This window comes from Oncorhynchus masou, chromosome 9 (genome assembly GCF_036934945.1).
Source record: "Oncorhynchus masou masou isolate Uvic2021 chromosome 9, UVic_Omas_1.1, whole genome shotgun sequence".
Classification (NCBI taxonomy): domain Eukaryota; kingdom Metazoa; phylum Chordata; class Actinopteri; order Salmoniformes; family Salmonidae; genus Oncorhynchus; species Oncorhynchus masou.
In genome coordinates this window covers 40,203,989-40,226,468 of record NC_088220.1, presented here as the reverse complement: position 1 = coordinate 40,226,468, position 22,480 = coordinate 40,203,989, and the positions used below count along the sequence as shown (strand labels likewise).

The 22,480-nt window shown below is 42.7% G+C and overlaps 1 protein-coding gene across 1 annotated transcript in view; it reads right to left on the bottom strand.

The window, feature by feature from the left end:
• Positions 1-2,780: 2,780 nt before the first annotated feature.
• Positions 2,781-22,480, bottom strand: part of LOC135545983 (mediator of RNA polymerase II transcription subunit 12-like) — a 93,069-nt gene continuing 73,369 nt past the window's right edge. Inside the window, exons 37-44 of the mRNA XM_064974015.1 lie at positions 9,721-9,871; positions 9,125-9,321; positions 8,567-8,641; positions 8,126-8,355; positions 7,098-7,257; positions 6,510-6,704; positions 3,502-3,598; positions 2,781-3,234 (exon numbers count right to left, since the gene is read on the bottom strand). Coding sequence (XP_064830087.1) covers positions 3,197-3,234; positions 3,502-3,598; positions 6,510-6,704; positions 7,098-7,257; positions 8,126-8,355; positions 8,567-8,641; positions 9,125-9,321; positions 9,721-9,871 — 1,143 coding nt within the window. The 3' untranslated portion in view covers positions 2,781-3,196. The remainder of the gene's footprint in view (positions 3,235-3,501; positions 3,599-6,509; positions 6,705-7,097; positions 7,258-8,125; positions 8,356-8,566; positions 8,642-9,124; positions 9,322-9,720; positions 9,872-22,480) is intronic.

Here is a 22,480-nt window from a genome sequence, read left to right as displayed (position 1 = left end):
TTGGATTGGAGATGCTTAATGTGAGTATGGAAGGAGAATTTACAGTCTAACCAGACACCTAGGTATTTGTCGTTGTCCACATATTCTAAGTCAGAACCGTCCAGAGTAGTGATGCTAGACGGGCGGACGGTTGCCGGAAGCGATCGTTTGAAGAGCATACATTTAGTTTTACTTGCATTTAAGAGCAGTTGGAGGCCGTTGAAGGAGTGTTGTATGGCATTGAAGCTCGTTTGGAGGTTTGTTAACAGTGTCCAAAGAAGGCCCAGAAGTATACAAAATGGTGCCGTCTGCATAGAGGTGGATCAGAGAATCACCAGCAGCATGAGTGACATCATTGATGTATACAGAGAAAAAGAGTCGGCCCGAGTATTGAACCCTGTGGCACCCCATAGAGACTGCCAGAGGTCCGGACAACAGGTCCTCTGATTTGACACACTGAACGCCATCTGATAAGCAGTTGGTGAACCAGGCGAGGCAGTCATTTGAGAAACCAAGGCTGTTGAGTCTGCCGATAAGAATGCAGTGATTGACAGAGTCGAAAGCCTTGGCCCGGTCGATGAAGACGGCTGCACAGTATTATCTTTTATCGATGGCGATTATATCATTTAGAACCTTGAGCGTGGCTGAGGTGCACCCATGACCAGCTCAGAAACCAGATTGCATAGCGGAGAAGGTAAGGTGGGATTCGAAATGGTCAGTGTAACTTTAAAAGTATACACACTATTTGTGTGAAGTGTCTATCCTCTACGTTATTTATGAAATATGAACAATTATGCAAGTGTTTTTGTTGAGAGGGATATGATCTTAGAAACTATAAGAGGAAATTGTTTCTATAACTTTGTAAGTAGTCACCGCCCCCTTGAGTGAGGTCAGAGTGTCTCAGCCCTCACGAAGTGTTTAAAACGATGGGTTAAGAATGAACATATCAGTCGAGAGGCGTGTAGCTGCAGCTCATGTCCAAAGTGGTTCAAACTCTGAATATCAACACGAGGTAGAGGCGAGAAGCTCACGGGCACTGGGACCCCTTTTGGACAAAGAGACTTACAAGCGTGCGTCCAACTCTCTTTCCAAGGCAGCCTGGTTCCGACAGAGATACACGGCGAACCAAGACATTTACATGTAAATACATCCATTATTTCTTACTCCAAACGGGCGGCGGTTTGTGTGCAAAGTATATGATTACTGTGAGCATAGTTTCTAAATGTACCAAGGTGTTGCGTCTGTCCCTCTCTATATCTTTTGTAACAAGCCACCATATTATGTCAGTCCGCTAGGGACCTGTTTCTAATGTATTAAGTGTGTATGTTTATCCTGTGTTACCATTTAGTTAGCTAGTAAATAATTAAACCAATTTGTGTAGTACTGAATCATAAGGCTTAGGTTTTTGCAGATGCAGGATGTTACGACTGTTCAGAATGATGACATGATACGAGGTTATGGTTTCATAAGTTGACTGTTTATGGATGTGATAGTTAAAGTCCTTTAGCGTTTAATTCTGGAGATGGTAACTCTTTCAAGAACCGCTCTCGTAGTGCCTCAACTCCTAATGAGTTAATTGTTACATGATTCATTCAAAAATCTGGTAACAATTAAACATAGTTGATTAGATAAATAAGTAATCAGATTAATGAAAGTAAAGTCACAACAACCTCTAATTAGCCAATGTTATTCCTAGCGCTGCTCAGTCTGTGGTTCAACCCATTTCAGCGCCATGGCGCTGTCCACCACCAACACATTCACTTGTCGAAATTTACTCGACTCACACACACCTACTTGCATTCTAACATCTGGCTTTGTGTCTACCGGTCTTTTTTCATTCTGATGAAGGCCAAGATGGAAACGTCATTGATTTGAATTGTTCTAAATAAAGGACTTCGGCAACAGTTTTGCCGGTTTGCCGGTTTTTACCCATTTAAATCCTATTCACAAAATAAAGAAGTGCATAACTGAGTTTACCCCATTGACTGGGTTCATCAGTGGTCATGACAACTCTGTTTGCATCGTCTCTGGTATTAGGGTGGTAGCCTATGGCCAGTTAGAAAGTGGTTATAGAGCGTTCAAAATGGCCACCTATTCCCATTGTGCACTACATCTGGACCAGAACCAGGGTGCCATTTGAGACAAAGCAATAGCCTTGAGTACATTAGCTTACCTTTTTGGTAAGAACTTGAAGCGGTGACCCACAGCCAAGTCTGCCATATTTCGCACTGCTCAACCACTTGTTGTTCTGTCCAATGAAAGCATCTGTCTCATCATTAAGGCAGGGGCATGGTTTTTGATCAAAAGACCTGCAGCTCGCATGCAGAAGAAAATACATCTTTATATTTTTTGATTGGATTGGTCTTTTTAGGTTATTAGCGCCACGTACAGTATATCTAACAGGGCTTTCATTGTTAAAATATTCCATGACTTTCCGTCAACCTTAGAATTTACATGACAATGGCCAAATGCTCCCAGGGAAATGTAATGTGGAAAAAGAACTGGAAAAATATTAATTTCCAAATAGTTATCCATATACAAAATTATATGATTTACCATGATTGCATCAATTCCTCTATTACTTTCCCTCTGGAATGCATATAATACAATTCCATGACATCCCAGAACCCTGATTAAATTAAAAATAAAGATACTAAAGACAATCAATAGTGAATAATAATGACTCATTGCCTTTCAATATCATTAATAATATCCTGATTTTAACAACTTGATTGTCACATTGACCCTTATCAGACATCTTCATCAAGATGAAGACTGCACCAGACACTAATACAAGACAATAACTGACATGATATTTTAATGAGAAATACACTAAACTGAACAATTTGACAAACCGAAAAAAATATATAATTGCATTCTTATAATTTCTTGTATTTTTTTTACATAGACTCTTCCATTATTCTTTATGATCATAATATTTCACAGCACAATCGCTCCTTGGATTTTCAGAAATGACATGACTGAAGTTGAGAAGGTTTTCGAACGGCATGTTGAGCCTCTGTGGTTGAGTTGTGGGTTCATCTGTCGAGTCGTCCTTCTTGGCCAATAGCACCATTTTCCCCCTAAGAGCCTACACCTCTAAAACAGGGGCCTGCTGGGCATTGGACACATCTGCCAATCTATGGGCTGGCTGGGAACACTCCCATACACAGGGTATCCCTATCCTTCCACACACACTAATATACAACAGGCACTATCAGTAATATGAGTTGGTGTTCTGTCCAGGTTGTGTATCTGGGGAAAAGAAAAGCACTTGTTATCAACAGACCTAAAATGACTGGAAATTGTGAAAAAATGTCACATTTAGACTATAAAGCACAATACGCAACACAAGATAGAACTGTTGACAATATCAGCGGTTTCATTAGGGCACCCAACAGAAAATATTTTAAATGTGCACTTCTTATTGGACAAATCCAGGTAGTATCTCCCTAACCCTGGGGTTAATACAAGGCTGTAACAAATCTCACTAAAGTTAATTGACATGAGTGTCTTTCTTACTTGAGAGTTGTTGTTGGAGCTGCCTGACCAGTGCTGCAGTCTGCTGCTGCTGTTGAGTCTGTTGCATCTGAGTCTGCTGCATCCCCTGTCGTGGGAACTGAGACAAACACACAAACAATATTACATTTCGGTCGTTGAAAGTACAGACATACTATAGTATTTAGTCAGCCACCAATTGTGCAAGTTCTCCCACTTAAAAAGATGAGAGGCCTGTAATTTTCATCATAAGTATACTTCAACTATGACAGACAAAATGAGGGAAAAAAAATCCAGAAAATCACATTGTAGGATTTTTAATGAATTAATTTGCAAATTATGGTGTAAAATAAGTATTTGGTCAATAACAAAAGTTTCTCAATACAACCCTTTGTTGGCAATAACAGACGTCAAACGTTTTCTGTAAGTCTTCACAAGGTTTTCACACACCGTTGCTGGTATTTTGGCCCATTCCTCCATGCAGATCTCCTCTAGAACAGCGATGTTTTGGGGCTGTTGCTGGGCAACACAGACTTTCAACTCCCTCCAAAGATTTTCTATGGGGTTAAGATCTGGAGACTGGCTAGGCCACTCCAGGACCTTGAAATGCTTCTTACGAAGCTACTCCTTTGTTGCCCGGGCGGTGTGTTTGGGATTATTGTCATGCTGAAAGACCCAGCCACGTTTCATCTTCGATGCCCTTGCTGATGGAAGGAGGTTTTCACTCAAAATCTCACGATACATGGCCCCATTCATTCTTTCTTTTACACGGATCAGTCGTCCTGGTCCCTTTGCAGAAAAACAGCCCCAAAGCATGATGTTTCCACCCCCATGCTTCACAGTAGGTATGGTGTTCTTTGGATGCAACTCAGCATTATTTGTCCTCCAAACACGACGAGTTGAGTTTTTACCAAAAAGTTATATTTTTGTTTCATCTGACCATATGACATTCTCCCAATCTTCTTCTGGATCATCCAAATGCTCTTTAGCAAAACTTCAGACGGGCCTGAACATGTACTGGCTTAAGCAGGGGGACACGTCTGGCACTGCAGGATTTGAGTCCCTGGCGGCGTAGTGTGTTACTGATAGTAGGCTTTGATACTTTGGTCCCAGCTCTCTGCAGGTCATTCACTAGGTCCCCCTGTGTGGTTCTGGGATTTTTGCTCACCGTTCTTGTGATCATTTTGACTCCACGGGGTGAGATCTTGCGTGGAGGCCCCAGATCGAGGGAGATTATCAGTGGTCTTGTATGTCTTCCATTTCCTAATAATTGCTCCCAGAGTTGATTTCTTCAAATCAAGCTGCTTACCTATTGCAGATTCAGTCTTCCCAGCCTGGTGCAGGTCTACAATTTTGGTTCTGGTGTCCTTTGACAGCTCTTTGGTGGAGTTTGGAGTGTGACTGTTTGAGGTTGTGGACAGGTGTCTTTTATACTGATAACAAGTTCAAACAGGTGCCATTAATACAGGTAACCAGTGGAGGACAGAGGAGCCTCTTAAAGAAGAAGTTACAGGTCTGTGAGAGCCAGAAATCTTGCTTGTTTGTAGGTGACCAAATACTTATTTTCCACCATAATTTGCAAATAAATTCATTAAAAATCCTACAATGTGATTTTCTGGATTTCTTTTCATCTCATTTTGTCTGTCATAGTTGAAGTGTACCTATGATGAAAATTACAGGCCTCTCATCTTTTTAAGTGGGAGAACTTCTTATTTCTTATTTTTAGTCTAGCTATGGCCTGAGAGTCCTGTACTAGTGAATCTCTGATATCAATTCTCTGCGAGGGCCACAACAGGCAATAAGGCAGTAGTTCCCTCTAGCCCTCCTTAGTATCTTAGTTTCCTCCATATTACTTATATATTATCCTTGTACACTGATAGTGTGAGTGGATTGATCCTATTTTGCACTAATCTCTTTTCTCATAACATTATGCTGCTGTTACTGTTTATTATTCATTATGTTGCCTCGTCACTTTATCACTACCTACACTGAGTATACAAAACATTAAGAACACCTGCTCTTTCCATGACAGACTGACCAGGTGAATCAAGTTGAATGCTATGCCTTATTGATGTCACTTGTTTTATCCACTTCATTCAGTGTGGATGAAGGGGAGGAGACAAATTAAAGAAGGATTTTAAAACCTTGAGACATGCATTGTGTGCCATTTAGAAGGTGAATGGGTAAGACAAAATATTTAAGTCCCTTTGAACGGGGTATGGTAGTAGGTGCCAGGCGCACGCACTGGTTTGTCAAGAATTGCAATGCTAATGTTTTTTTTAACGTTCAACAGTTTTCCGTGTGCATCAAGAATGGTCCACCACTCAAAAGACATCCAACCAACTTGATAAATGTGAGAAGCATTGGAGTAAACGTGAACAAGAGTCCCTGTGGAATGCTTTCAACACCCATGCCCCAATGAATTGAGGCTGTTTTGAGGGCAAAAAAAAAAGAATGGGGGGGGGTGCAACGCAACATTAGAAAGGTGTTCCTAATGCTTTGTACACTATGAATAAAATCTATTTTCAATCTATTGTGCTGACCCCAACCTCTATCCGATAACACGGCTAGTGCCAACCCAGAGGGGCATAGTAGCCATGCCTTGCGTGAACCAGGCTGGACAAAAGCAGTGTGTGCTAACCTTAAATTTAACCATCCTCCCTGGAAAGTTAGAGTAGCAAAATAACTGTTCCGGTCAGAGTCATAATTGGAAATAGATCTAGGTATAGTAGGGCTGGTGTTTTATTTTGTACTTGTGGGGTGTTCCAGCAAGCAGGATCATTAAGTTAAGCTAACAGCGATACATCTTTGATATATCAGATCTCTTAAATTTTATGGTTAATTTTGAAAGCTAAACTTGAATGTGTTTGGTGGTTGTCAAGTCAATTATACCATGCTAATTTCAAATATATATTTCTCGAAAACATAAAAATAATTCAGAATTTTTGGGACAGTTAGCTGGCTAACTTGATCCGTCTTTTTGGAACTGCCCCTTGGCAATTTGACTGTATCATCCTCTAAGTTGGACGTACCATGGGTTGCTGTGGGGGCATGGGCTGCATGCCCAGGGCCTGGTTCTGAGCCTGGGCACCGGAGGGCGGTGCTGACGCTACTTGCTGCTGCTGTTGTTGTTGTTGCTGCTGCTGAACTTGTTGGGGCTGGACCTGATGTTGCTGTTGAACTTGCTGTTGTTGAACCTGTTGTTGTTGCTGAGCCTGCTGCTGGGCCTATAGGAGACAGGGACAAATACAGAAACAGAGCAGGGTGACACCATAGTACAACTATACAGGAATTCTTACACTCACTATATGTCATGCTAGAGCACGGGTGGGCAAACTACGGCCTGTGGGTCCCGCGATCCCATTCAATCCGCTGGTCCGCTGAAAATAATTAAACAGAAATAGATATTTGCGACACTCAGTTGAAATCCCAATGTGGCCCCTGTGCTAGACCATCAGTTAGAGCATTGAATAATTGTGGAAGTGATTGTTTAGATCTAGACCGCATTGAGTGGCAATAGCAGTACATGTGTAGTTAAAATATAATCAATACACTGTTCCATGTTGGTCTGTAGTGTTAGATATTGCTAGTAGAAGACCTAGTAAATAGACAAAGCATACTCGGAGTGCCTGCTGTCTGAGGTACTGCTGCTGTTGCTGCTGGGCCTGCTGCTGCTCAGCAAGCATCTGGTTTGGTCTCATTCCCGGGTGGACCCCCTGCGTACCCATGTGGCTAAGGCCCTGCATGACAGGAGCCTGATGGATGGACTGGTGGGGAAACCTGGAGATGGTGGAAGAGATTCACATGCAGAGGACCAGTACATCAAATGTTTCATAAATACACCACTGTCTTGAATGAGGTCACATTTGCCCATTACAATGCTACAGCATGAAAGGAAAAAGTGTTCTGCGACTACACTGTCAAATGTTTGCATTCACGTCAAAGGAAATCAGAGTGCAGTTTATGGGTGGGATTGACTTTGATAACTCTGTACCCAGATACTAGGCAGTGATGCTAAATGTGACAAAGTCTTGATATGTGCAAGAAAAAGGAGTGAAAGAAGGCGCTCCATGAACACCATATTAGCGAAGGCACGATACCAGTATTGGGATACTTGTTAGTATCGTGGCAAGGAAACAAAACACGAAACGTATTTAACTTCTCTATGAAAACAGCCCTAATGTTGGAAACAAATATCATTATGTTGTCATTTAAAGTCACATTTACAAATTTTCCAAGCTATAGCACACAATATTTTAAATACAGCATGTTTTTACATTGATATTTTAGTCATTTAGCTGATGCTCTTATCCAGAGTGACTTATAGGAGCAATTATGATTAAGTGCTTTGCTCAAGGGCACAGACACCTTTTTCACCTAGTCGGCCCAGGGATTCGAACCAGCAACCTTTCGGTTACTGGACCTACACTTAATCACTACTCTACCTGCCATCCCAGGACCAAATAGTTTGCTCTGCTTCATGTTTCAGGCTATGACAATACTGGTATTGTCACAGCTCTACACAATATGAGACAAAAGTAGCCAAAATATCCTTGATAATGGACAGCAGACATCCCTGTGCTATTAGAGTGCAGTACAATGTATTGTCCAAACCCCCACCACTCTTCAACTCTTCCCTCCTGCCCACCTCTGTGTGTTTTGCATGGTGTGCGAGTAGCCCGGTGCCTGCTGGTGAACGTAGCCGCTGGGCCTCTGTACCATCTGCCTCAGAGAGTCCACCACACCCAGGTTGGCCCCCGGGTGGCTTCCCTGGAAACCCTGGTTCCCGTACGACGGAGGGACTATACCACCCACCTGGGAGGGATGCGGCTGGATCCCCATGTGGGAGCCGTACGTGGTATAGCCCTGGGAGATGTTCTGTACATGGAGAGATAAAAATCAGAATGTTAATGAAAATAATAGGACAAATATGCAGAGAGGAGAAAGAAGGAATAGAGGACACTAGTTTATGCATAGGGTCAAATTCAGTGTTGAAGGAAATAGAAGGATAAGAAAACAGGTTTTACAGGTACATCTGTAAAGAAATTACATGACATTTTGGCAGAAGTGTCTCATCTGAAAGACTTGCCTGAGTTGGCTGCACAGAGCCGTATTGTTGGTTGGGCGTCATCTGTCGCATCTGTTGTCCAATAATACTCTGGTTCTGAAAACGGCAAGAGACAACGTTCCAACGTTCTTAAAAAGCAATGTGCTGCTTTCTACAACTGAAGTTCAACTTTTTTCTTTTTTTCTTCACGGGCGGCAGGTAGCTTAGCGGTTAAGAATGTTGGGCCGGTAACTGAAAAGTCGCTGGTTCGAATCCCAAAGCCGGCAAGTTAATCCCCAACAACAACTTCTCTCCCCGGGCACCGATGAAGTGGATGTCAATTAAGGCAGCCCCCGGCACCTCTCTGATTCACATGGGCTGGGTTAAATGCGGAAGACACATTTGAGGTTGAATGCATTCAGTTGTGCAAATGTATCTACATGCGTACAGTGAAAGCCAGGTTCAAGATCCTATTCTATGAGCATGTTAGTAACACATCTAGCAAACCCCTCAACACCACACTGGGGGAGGTCCAGTCGAGAATAACCTCTGTACTCACTACTGTCCCATTCCAATGGAGTCTAGTCACTGCAAACTCACCAGTCTGACCTGGAGATGCTGGCGCAGGATCTGGCCCTGCGGTATGTTGGGCTGGGGCTTATAGCCCACAGGGTACTGCTTTTCCATGCCCATCATGCCACCTGGCATCACACCCGGGTAGTTGGGCCGCGTGGGCATCATCTTGCCCATCTGAGGGTTCCGGGCTGGTCGGTACGGGGTGTCCAAACCAGGGCCCCCTGAAGGGGAAAAGGATGAGAATTTAGGTCAAAGTCAAATGACAAAAAGCCTCCACAGCATTAATATCTGTTTCAGCTAATCAAGGTCTTGAAGATTTCGGTTGATAAGCAGAATCGTGTGTTTTAGTGCTGGGCTGTAACAAAACATGGTGTCGATTGACCATGGTTGGTGATGATCAAAAGCTAAACACGCCTAACTTAAAACGGTCATGAGAGGAATACAGGTTCCAGAGTGTTTTTTCATGATATTGTAAAAACTAACTAGGCCCATATTCATCAATATCAGAGTAGAGTGCTGGCCTAGGATCAGTAACTGTTTTCAATATGATTTAAAAGGCTAAACTCCTCATAAATCAGAACCCTGGTCTTAGACAATGATAATATAATGTTGGCACTGACCTGGAGGCAGAGGCTGGTTCTGGGCATACATGCCCATGGCCTGCTGGCTGTAGCCTAACCTGTTGTAGGGGTGAGTTTGCTGGCCCATGAGGATCTCTGGGGGCAAACCTGTCCCATACGGCACTCCACCTTGGGTACGTGTCACAAAGTCCTGGAGAGAGAAGACAAACACCTTCTACGAGACACACCACACATATACTGTATAATGGTAATATGTGCAACAACAATATCATCCAGCTTTTGTACTTTTAGAATATTATTAGACAAAACATACATTGCTGTCCTTCAAATCCCTCAAGATGACACTCATGAGTGCTCAGTGATTTCAGAGTCCTTAAATCTATGACTACTTTTACATTTCTACCATAAATAGCCTACTCCAAAAAGACCTATCCCTAGATCTGAAGGGATTGGACAGGTATAAGCAATATGGTTGTCACTCCATCTTGCCTTCTGCTAGGTTAGGTGGAATTTGCACCATATTCTTTAGACCTATCCTATTCTTTATAGTCTACACGAATGCCAAGGGTACAGGGCCTAGGGATGTTGCGGTGACCACACTGACGGTCACGAGTCATGAAGGCATTCCACATGACCGCTTAGTCACGGTAATTAGCCTTCTCCAAGCTCTGATGCTGCTGATGGTAATTAGTAGTGATAAAATAATGTATATGTGAAAGATAATGATAAAATAATTCTACTTTGAAACCTTAACTGTATGAAATTTATTAGAATCATAAAATTATAATCTGATGATGTGTGTAGTTCAGGTCGGAATTAGGTTAAACAATGTATAGTGGAAAAATACAGACTGTCTGAGCAAGGTGTAGCTTAGGATTTGAACGTGTGTGTGTGTGCCAAGTAAAATACCGAAGAACAATTCAAACTGTGTTTGGACCGACCTGGCTCGGCTTCTGAGATTCGGGAGAGGACAGGGAGTACTTCTCAAAGTCTCCCTAATCTCGGGGGAATGGAACTGTCGGCTAGTGATACAAAGTGGTGCGAACTGTGGAGAAGGATAACACTCACCTACTGTTTGTGTAGAAGTACAGTGGGGCAAAAAAGTATTTAGTCAGCCACCAATTGTGCAAGTTCTCCCACTTAAAAAGACAAGAGAGGCCTGTAATTTTCATCATAGGTACACTTCAACTATGACAGACAAAATGAGAGAAAAAAATCCAGAAAATCACATTGTAGGATTTTTTATGAATTTATTTGTAAATTATGGTTAATTACTTATTTTCCACCATAATTTGCAAATAAATTCATTAAAATGACGAATTTGACGTTATGCCACACATCGCCGGTGACTTTCTTCAGGAAAAAATGTCTGACAAAAACATTATGGTGGAAGCAAATGTAAGTAATTATAGTAAAAAAAAAATTACAACCTAGAGGAATATGTTAGTTAATGTAGAGAAATTATTGTGAATATTTTTTCTATTTAGCAAGTTTTTTTCAGTCATATCCAATACCAGGTGTATCAAACCCCATTCTTTGAATGATGCTGTGTCTGCATGTATGTATTACAATTATACACTTCAACAGTGTTTACCTCTCCTGTTCCTGGGATATCAAAGATTACACCTTGTAATTATGCAATAGACTAGAAACATGATTTAAGTAAAAGGCTGATTTGTAATTCATATATACAGAAAAAAAACAGTACAATACACTTCCTATGCATATCTAACTCCCATTATCTGCATTAATCTGAGGAGGTTCTCCCAGCCATGCGAACGATTGAAAACAGGGGAGCAAAGTTTGTCACCAGAGTGGTTTAGAGCATTTTACTATTTGCATGTGAATAACCAGACCTTCATACAAACTTGCTGTGCTGAATTCTTGACGCACAACCGAAGGTGCTGCCATATCCTGCCAGCACTCCCACAAGCAAACCACTCAGGCGGAGAATGACGCGTGGAAGAGGGCGAGGAACGACATGGGAGTAACAATCCGGGCTATTTGCACTGAGACCGGCGTAATAATGTAATGAAACAAGCAGGGAGCAGGTTTCATACCCTCAACATTCTAGCCCGAAGTCCAGCACGCTATCGACTGTGCCCAAATGTATTAATTGGGGTTGGGGCCGATTGTGGCTAAAAACACTATCAAGTGGAAAAGGGGAAAAAGTATTAGTTTTTCACAAGGGTAGCAGGGTGTGAATTCTGCTAATAACATTTCTAGGATGAGCTATTAGCTGAACAATAGACTATTCAACCTTTACTAAAGAATTGTCTAATAACCAAGCTAGGTGTGAAACCCCCTCCAACTTGCAACTAATCATTTGTGTCAACCTTTCCACATCTACTGAGTATACACTGATCAAAAAAAGAAAGGGAACACTTAAACAACACAATGTAACTCCAAGTCAATCACACTTCTGTGAAATCAAACTGTCCACTTAGGAAGCAACACTGATTGACAATACATTTCACATGCTGTGGTGCAAATAGAATAGACAACAGGTGGAAATTATAGGCAATTAGCAAGACACCCCCCAAAAAAAGAGTGGTTCTGCAGGTGGTGACCACAGACCACTTCTCAGTTCCTATGCTTCCTGGCTGATGTTTTGGTCACTTTTGAATGCTGACGGTGCTTTCACTCTAGTGGTAGCATGAGACGGAGTCTACAACCCACACAAGTGGCTCAGGTAGTGCAGCTCATCCAGGATGGCACATCAATGCGAGCTGTGGCAGGAAGGTTTGCTGTGTCTGTCAGGGTAGTGTCCAGAGCATGGAGGCGCTACCAGGAGACAGGCCAGTACATCAGGAGACGTGGAGGAGGCCGTAGGAGGGCAACAACCCAGCAGCAGGACCGCTACCTCCGCCTTTGTGCAAGGAGGAGCAGGAGGAGCACTGCCAGAGCCCTGCAAAATGACCTCCAGCAGGCCACAAATGTGCATGTGTCTGCTCAAACGGTCAGAAACAGACTCCATGAGGGTGGTATGAGGGCCCGACGTCCACAGTTGGGGGTTGTGCTTACAGCCCAACACTGTGCAGGACGTTTGGCATTTGCCAGAGAACACCAAGATTGGCAAATTCGCCACTGGCACCCTGTGCTCTTCACAGATGAAAGCAGGTTCACACTGAGCACATGTGAGACGTGACAGTCTGGAGACGCCGTGGAGAATGTTCTGCTGCCTGCAACATCTTCCAGCATGACTGGTTTGGCGGTGGGTCAGTCATGGTGTGGGGTGGCATTTCTTTGGGGTGCCACACAGTCCTCCATGTGTTCGCCAGAGGTAGCCTGACTGCTATTAGGTACCGAGATGAGATCCTCAGACCCCTTGTGAGACCATATGCTGGTGCAGTTGGCCCCGAGTTCCTCCTAATGCAAGACAATGCTAGACCTCATGTGGCTGGAGAGTGTCAGCAGTACTTGCAAGAGGAAGGCATTGATGCTATGGACTGGCCCGCCCGTTCCCCAGACCTGAATCCAATTGAGCACATCTGGGACATCATGTCTTGCTCCATCCACCAACGCCACAGACTGTCCAGGAGTTGGCAGATGCCTTAGTCCAGGTCTGGGAGGAGATCCCTCAGGAGACCATCCGCTACCTCATCAGGAGCATGCCCAGGCGTTGTAGGGAGGTCATACAGGCACGTGGAGGCCACACACACTACTGAGCCTCATTTTGACTTGTTTTAAGGACATTACATCAAAGTTGGATCAGCCTGTAATGTGGTTTTCCACTTTAATTTTGAGTGTGACTCCAAATCCAGACCTCCATGGGTTGATAAATTTGATTTCCATTGATAATTTTTGTGTGATTTTGTTGTCAGCACTTTCAACTATGTAAAGAAAAAATTATTTAATACGAATATTTCATTCAGATCTAGGATGTGTTATTTTAGTGTTCCCTTTATTTTTTTGAGCAGTGTACACACACACACACACACACACACACACACAGAGAGAGAGAGAGAGAGTTGAAGTTGGAAGTTCACATACACTTAGGTTGGAGTCATTAAAACTCGTTTTTCAACCACTCTACAAATGTCTTGTTAACAAACTATAGTTTTGACAAGTTGGTTAGGACATCTACTTTGCGCATGACACAAGTAAGTTTTCCAACAATTGTTTACAGACATATTATTTCAATTATAATTCACTGTATCACAATTCCAGTGGGTCAGAAGTTTACATACACTAAGTTGATTGTGCCTTTAAACAGCCTGGAAAATTCCAGAAAATTATATCATGGCTTGAGAAACTTCTGATTTACTAATTTGAGTCAATTGGAGGTGTACCTGTGGATGTATTTCAAGACCAACCTTCAAACTCAGTGCCTCTTTGCTAGACATCATGAGAAAATCAAAAGAAATTAGCAAAGACCTCAGAAAAGTTCTGGTTCATCCACGTTCATCTGTACAAACAATAGTACGCAAGTATAAACACCATGGGACCACGCAGCCGTCGTACCGCTCAGGAAGGAGACGCGTTCTGTCTCCTAGAGATGAACGTACTTTGTGGCGAAAGAGGAAATCAATCCCAGAACAGCAGGTGCTGGAGGAAACAGGTACAAAAGTATCTATATCCACAGTAAAACGAGTCCTATATCAATATAACCTGAAAGGCCCCCCAGCAAGGAAGAAGCCACTGCTCCAAAACCGCCATAAAAAAGCCAGACTACGGTTTGCAACTGTACATATAACAAAGATCGTACTTTTTGGAGAAATGTCCTCTGGTCTGATGAAACAAAAATAGAACTGTTTGGCCATTATGACCATCATTATGTTTGGAGGAAAAAGAGGGAGGCCTGCAAGCTGAAGAACACCATCCCAACCGTGAAGCACGGGGGTGGCAGTATCATGTTGTGGGGGTGCTTTGCTGCAGGAGGGACTGGTCCACTTCACAAAATAGGTGGCATCATGAGGCAGGAAAATTATGTGGATATATTGAAGCAACATCAGTCAGGAAGTTAAAGCTTGGTCGCAAATGGGTCTTCCCAATGGACAATGACCCCAAAAATACATTAAGGACAACAATGTCTAGGTATTGGAGTGGCCATCACAAAGCCCTGACCTCAATCCTATAGAAAATTTGTGGGTAGAACTGAAAAAGCATGTGCAAGAAGGCCTACAAACCTGACTCAGTTACACCAGCTCTGTCAGGAGGAATTGGCCAAAATTCACCCAACTTATTGTGGGAAGCTTGTGGAAGGCTACCCGAAACATTAGACCAAAGTTAAACAATTTAAAGGCAATGCTACCAAATACTAATTGAGTGTATGTAAACTTCTGACCCACTGGGAATGTGATGAAAGAAATAAAAGCTGAAATAAATCACTCAACTATTATTCTGACATTTCACTTTCTTAAAATAAAGTGTGATCCTAATTGACCTAGGGCAAGGAATTTTTACTAGGATTAAATGTCAGGAACGGTGAAAAACTGAGTTTAAATCTATTTGGCTGATTGCAAATAAAACATTTTTCTCACCTGACTTGCCTAGTTATATAAAGGTTCAATTTAAAAACAACTGGCGACAACGTCAGCACTATCGATAGGAGGTGAACAGTGGCTGGTGCAAAAAATATAGCTAACTTGTTATGCAAGTGTTGCACACCAACAGATGGAGAAAACCTACACCAGTCGAGCAATTCATTTTAATTTGACTTTGCAAACAACAAGGCTTAATTGCAGTCTATTTCTTCAGAACCTAAACCTATATAAAATAACTTAACTGGCTATGGTAGACTATGAGGCTTAACAGCCTAACAGAAGTAGTAGTTTTTTTATTAGGCCTACTTACAATTGCAACTGGTCAAAAATGTAGCATCCGACATAAAACAATAATTTAAAAAAAGTCTGCACGTTCGAACTAAAACAATGTAACTAATAATGAAAAGCGCACATTTGTAAATCCCAAACTCTAAAAGTAATTGGAAAGGTAGATACAAATTATTTGTGAGATTGTGGTTACAATAAAGAATGTAAACAAGATGCTCTGTTTTATTTACAGTAGTGATGGACAACTGGATGCATTTTGAAAACAGGTTTTTGAACACTTTTTCCACAAGTGCACTGTAGTACTGCAGCAGGTGCAGCCCATCATGCAAATGTTTCCTATTAGCAGGACAATAGACTTTTTATAGTCCGGCTACCTCAACTTGCAATGTATTCGATGCTTAAGCACTCCAAAGTGTTACACTTAACAAAAAACAGCAGTAGAGTATTTCTTCAACATCTTGATGCTTTCGTTAATAAAATAATGAGAAAGAAAAAAAGACTACATTTTAGTCGCAGTTCCACCAAGCTCCACGACCATAGGTAAAACCTTACTGAGATGATCAATGTTTTATTTTACCTTCATTTAACTAGGCAAGTCAGTTAAGAACACATTTTTATTTTCAATGACGGCCTATGAACAGTGGGTTAACTGCCTTGTTCAGGGGCAGAACGACAGATTTGTACATTTGGGGATTCGATCTTGCAACCTTTTGGTTACTAGTCCAACGCTCTAACCACTAGGCTACACTGCCGCCCCATGGTCTGCTAACTGCTAGGTTGCCTGCCCCAGTCTGCTAACTGCAAGCTTGCCTGCCCCAGTCTGCTAACTGCAAGCTTGCCTGCCCCAGTCTGCTAACTGCAAGCTTGCCTGCCCCAGTCTGCTAACTGCAAGCTTGCCTGCCCCAGTCTGCTAACTGCAAGCTTGCCAGCCCCGGTCTGCTAACTGCTAGCTTATTTCAAACTCAGGAGGCTGAAGAAATTCGGCTTGTCACCAAAAACACTCACAAACTTCTACAGATGCACAATCGAGAGCATCCTGTCGGGCTGTATCACTGCCTGGTACGGCAACTGCTCCGCCCACAACCGTAAGGCTCTCCAGAGGGTAGTGAGGTCTGCTCAATGCATCACTGGGGGCAAACCTGCAAACCTGCCCCCAGGACACCTACACCACCCGATGTCACAGGAAGGCCATAAAGATCATTAAGGACAACAACCACCCGAGCCACTGCCTGTTCACCCTGCTATCATCCAGAAGGCGAGGTCAGTACAGGTGCATCAAAGCTGGGACAGAGAGACTGAAAAACAGCTTCTATCTCAAGGCCATCAGACTGTTAAACAGACATCACTAACATGGAGTGGCTGCTGCCAACACACCAGCCACTTTAATAATGGGAATTGATGGAAATTGATGTAAAATATATCCCTAGTCACTTTAAACAATGCTACTTAATATAATGTTTACATACCCTACATTATTCATTTCATATGTATATACTGTACTCGATACCATCTACTGCATCATGCCTATGCCGTTCTGTACATATTCTTTATCCCTTTACACTTGTGTGTATTAAGGTAGTAGTTTTGGAATTGTTAGGTTAGATTACTCGTTGGTTATTACTGCATTGTCGGAACTAGAAGCACAAGCATTTCGCTACACTCGCATTAACATCTGCTAACCATGTGTATGTGACAAATACATTTTATTTGATTTAGCCCCGGCCTACTAACTGTTAGCAGGCCGATACTAACAAGCTAAGTGTCTGAATCGCCGTGTCCCCAGTCAGCCCAACCACTCACTGGACCCATATGTTCACTTGGCTACACATGCCTCTCTCTAATATCAATATGTCTTGTCCATTACTGTCCTAGTTAGTGATCACTGTCTTATTTCACTGTAGAGCCTCTAGCCCTGCTCAATATGCCTTATGACATTACCTAGTTTAAACGTCTCTAGAGAGAGATATATATATATATATATATACACACACTTCAACTATGACAGACAAAATGAGAAGAAAAAAACCCAGAAAATCACATTGTAGGATTTTTAACATGCATGTTAACATTAGAAGCCTACTCCCTAAGTTTGTTTTACTCACTGCTTTAGCACACTCTGCCAACCTGGATGTCTTAGCCGTGTCTGAATCCTGGCTTAGGAAAACCACCAAAAACCCTGAAATCTCCACCGCTAACTATAACATTTTCCGCCAAGGTAGAACTGCCAAAGGGAGCTTTACACCCCGGCCATCCTACAATCTAAGCTTGATGCCCTCAATCTCACACAAATTATTAATGAACCTACCAGGTACAACTTCAAATCCGTAAACACGGGCACCCTCATAGATGTCATCCTAACTAACTCACCCTCCAAATACACCTCTGCTGTTTTCAATCAAGATCTCAGCGATCACGGCCTCATTGCCTGCATCTGTAATGGGTTTGCGACTAAACGACCACCCCTTATCACTGTCAAACACTCCCTAAAAGACTTCTGCGAGCAGGCCTTTCTAATCGACCTGCCTGGGGTATCCTGGAATGACATTGACCTCATCCCGTCAGTAGATGATGCCTGGCTATTCTTTAAAAGTGCCTTCCTCACCATCTTAAATAAGCATGCCCCATTCAAAAAAGTTAGAACTAGGAATAGATATTGTCCTTGGTTCACTCCAGACCGGTCTGCCCTTGACCAGCACAAAAACATCCTGTGGCGTTCTGCATTAGTATCGAATAGCCCCCGTGATATGCATAATTTCAGGGAAGTTAGGAACAAATATACACAGGCAGTTAGGAAAGCAAAGGCTAGCTTTTTCAAACAGAAATTTGCACCCTGTAGTACTAACTCAAAAAAGTTCTGGGACACTGTAAAGTCCATGGAGAATAAGAGCACCTCCCCACTGCTCTGAGACTAGGAAACACTGTCACCACCGATAAATCCAATATAATTGAGAATTTCAAAAAGTATTTCTCAACGGCTGGCCATGCTTTCCAACTGGCTACCCCTACCAGTCAACTGCCCGGCACCCTCCACAGCAACCCGCTAAAGCCCCCACCATTTCTCCTTCACCCAAACCAGATAGCTGATGTTCTGAAAGAGCTGCAAAATCTGGACCCCTACAAATCCCCCGGGCTAGACAATCTGGACCCTTTCTTTCTAAAATGATCTGCCGAAATTGGGAACAAGCCTGTTCATCCTCTCTTTCGTATCGTCTGAGATTCCCAAAGATTGGAAAGCTGCCGCGGTCATCCCCCTCTTCAAAGGGGGTGACACTCTAGACACAAACTGCTACAGACCTACATCTATCCTACCCTGTCTTTCGAAGTTCTTCGAAAGCCAAGTTAACAAACAGATTACCAACCATTTAGAATCCCACCGTACCTTCTCAGCTATGCAATCTGGTTTCAGAGCTGGTCATGGGTGCAGCTCAGCCACGCTCAAGGTCCTAAACGACATCATAACCGCCATCGATAAGAGACATTACTGCGCAGCCGTATTCATCAACCTGCCCAAGGTTTTTGACTCTGTCAATCACCACATTCTTATTGGCCGACTCGACAGCCTTGGTTTCTCAAATGATTGCCTTGCCTGGTTTACCAGCTACTTCTCTGATAGAGTTCAGTGTGTCAAAGGGTTGCCACAGGGTTCAATCCTCAGGTCGACTCTCTTCTCTGTATACATCAATGATGTTGCTCTTGCTGCTGGTGATTCTCTGATTCACCTCTATGCAGACGACACCATTTTGTATACTTCTGGCCATTCTTAGAACACTGTGTAAACTAACCTCCAGACGAGCTTCATGCCATACAACTCTCCTTCTGTGGCCTCCAACTGCTCTTAAACGCAAGTAAAATTAAATGCATGCTATTCAACCGATCGCTGCCTGCACCTGCTCGCCCGTCCAGAGTAGTCTGGACGGCTCTGACTTAGAATACATGGACAACTGCAAATACCTAGGTGTCTGGTTAGACTGTAAACTCTCCTTCCAGACTCACATTAAGCATCTCCAATCCAAAATTAAATCTAGAATCGGCTTCCTATATCGCAACAAAGCATCCTTCACTCATGCTGCCAAACATACCCTCGTAAAACTGACCATCCTACCGATGCTCGACTTCAGTGATGACATCTATAAAACAGCCTCCAACACTCTACTCAACAAACTGGATGCAGTCTAACACAGTGCAATCTGTTTTGTCACCAAAGCCCCATACACTACCCACCATTGCGACCTGTACGCTCTCGTTGGTTGGCCCTCGCTTCATACTCGTCGCCAAACCCACTGGCTACAGGTTATCTACAAGTCTCTGCTAGGTAAAGCCCCGCCTTATCTCAGCTCACTGGTCCCATCTATAATTTAGCCCAAACAACTACCTCTTGCCCTACTGTATTCATTTATTTAGCTCCTTTGCACCCCATTATTTATATATTTATACTTTGCACATTCTTCTACAGTTCCAGTGTTTTATTTGCTATATTGTATCTACCTCGCCACCATGGCCTTTTTTTGCCTTTACCTCCCTTCTCAACTCATTTTCTCACATTGTATATATACTTATTTCTCTACTATATTATTGACTGTATGTTTTGTTTATTCCATGTGTAACTCTGTTGTTGTATGTGTCAAATTGCTATGCTTTATCTTGGCCAGGTCGCAGTTGCAAATGAGAACTTGTTCTCAACTTGCCTACCTGGTTAAATAAAGGTGAAATAAAAAAATAAACATTGTTGTATCGCCAATTTCTTTTGCCAAAACATCTTGTTGGCCTTGTGTTTTTGCAGAGCTTACAACTATGCCGACAACCATCTGTGGAGATCAGTGAACAAAGGGCTGGACAACGGGATCACCGAAAACGCATGGTTGCCAAGAAAGCAGTTCATTTCGCTAGATTCTTAAAATGTGTAGGGAGCACGTGTGCATTGGAGTCACTTTTAATTCTTAATTGATCTACCGTTCCGATTATAGGCCACTCTGGGGGCTCAGGGCTGTACCATTCTGCTCATCTGATGAAGGTGCTCATGGATGTGATTCAGACTTTGAAGACAGAGATCGAGTCATTGAAGGCAGACCATACGGGTGAGAGCTGATGCATTGGTCCAGAGCCAGGCAGTGTTGGCGGAGAGTCACTCCTCATTAGTGAAGAGTCAGGTGGCATTGGTGAAGAGGCACAGCAAGGGCCGCCCGGACCGTTATGCTGTTCTGCTATTCCAAGGATGTGTAACCAAAGAGAGATCCCACGAGTGGGCACAGAATACAAACTGAGATGGATCCCGAGGCAAATGTGGCTTACCAGTGAATTTCCGGGTGTTCATCATTAATACTGTGTCTCAGAAGTTTCTGTCCATGACTGATGCAACCCGAAAAATAATTAAAAACATAGAAGGACTTGAGGTCACCGAGAAAGTCTGGACATGACCTGCTCTCCCTTATGTAAGGAATTATTCACTTTCCCATGTTTACTACAGTATGTACTGGAGGCGATGTTTACTTGTCAGACTGCACAGTAGCCTAATGAACAAATGCAGACGGCTTATATCTTCAAAATGCTTTAAATGCTTTATCCAAATGTAACAGGATATACTCTATGCATTTCTTCATCAAGCATCTTTATGCTTTCGTTAATAAAATAATAATAAAAAATACTCTGTAAAAATGCTTATGTTTATTTAGTTATGGATCCATAATAATATACTATGGGAATAAATATCACTGATTTACAGAAATATTGGAACAAAGTTGTCTAATGAAGGCAAACAATTTAGAATCCTCTAATCCTCTTATGCTGGAGCCTACTACCAACCGCCACGTTGTACAGCGGGATATTTTCCATTCCAGCCTAACAGAACCACAATATTAATCAAATTAATTTAGCCACATTTCTTGAAATCAATCCCGTATACTATGTTATTACAAAAAGGTTTTAAATTCTCTGGTAACGCCAATATGGAAGACGATCAAATGCTTCTCAAAGATGCCCCCTGGTGGTCAAACTAGCACTAACTTACTATAACAGAAAAAATGTCTGACAATTAAATAGCATGCCACAGAATGGTGTAGCAGCCTGCAATGTGTGCTGCAGTACGACGCAAATATGAAAGGAGGAACCACTTTAAATCAAAACACATTTCACACTTACAGTGCCTTCGGAAAGTATTCAGGTCATTTGACTTTTCCACATTTTGTTACAGCCTTATTCTAAAATGTATTACATGGATTTTCCCTCCTCAATCTACGCACAATACCCTATAATGACAAAGCAAAAACAGGTATAGAAATGTTTACAAATGTATTAAATAAAAAACTAAAATATCACATTTACTTAAGTACTCAGACTCTTTACTCTGTATTTTGTTGAAACACCATTGTCAGCAATTACAGTTATCAATTCTTCTTGGGTATGACGCTACAAGCTTGGCACCCCTGAGTTTCTCCCATTCTTCTCTGCAGATCGGGTTCAAGTTCAAGCTCTGGACATTCAGTGACTTGTCCTGTAGCCACTCCTGGGTTGTCTTGGCTGTGTGCTTAGGGTCATTGTCCAGTTGGAAAGTGAACCTTGGCCAGAGTCTGAGGTCCTGAGTGCTCTCTAGAGCAGGTTTTTAAAAAGGATCTCTGTACTTTGCTCCGTTCATCTTTGCCTTGATCCTAACTAGTCTCCCAGTCCCTGCCTCTGAAAAACATCCCCACAGCATGATGCTGCCACCACGGTTGACCGAATGGAGGGTGCCGGGTGTCCTCCAGACTTGATGCTTGGCATTCAGGCTAAAACGTTCATTTTGGCAAACTCAAAGTGGACTGTCATGTGCCTTTTACTAAGTAGTGGCTTCTGCCTGGCCACTCTACCATAAAGGCTTGATTGGTGGAGTGCTGCAGAGATGGCTTTCCTTCTGGAAGGTTCTCCCATCTCCACAGAGGAACTCTGGAGCTCTGTCAAAGTGACCATCGGTTTCTCGGTCACCACCCTGACCAATATCCTTCTCCCCCGTTTGCTCAGTGTGGCCGGGCGGCCAGCTCGAGGAAGAAAAAAAA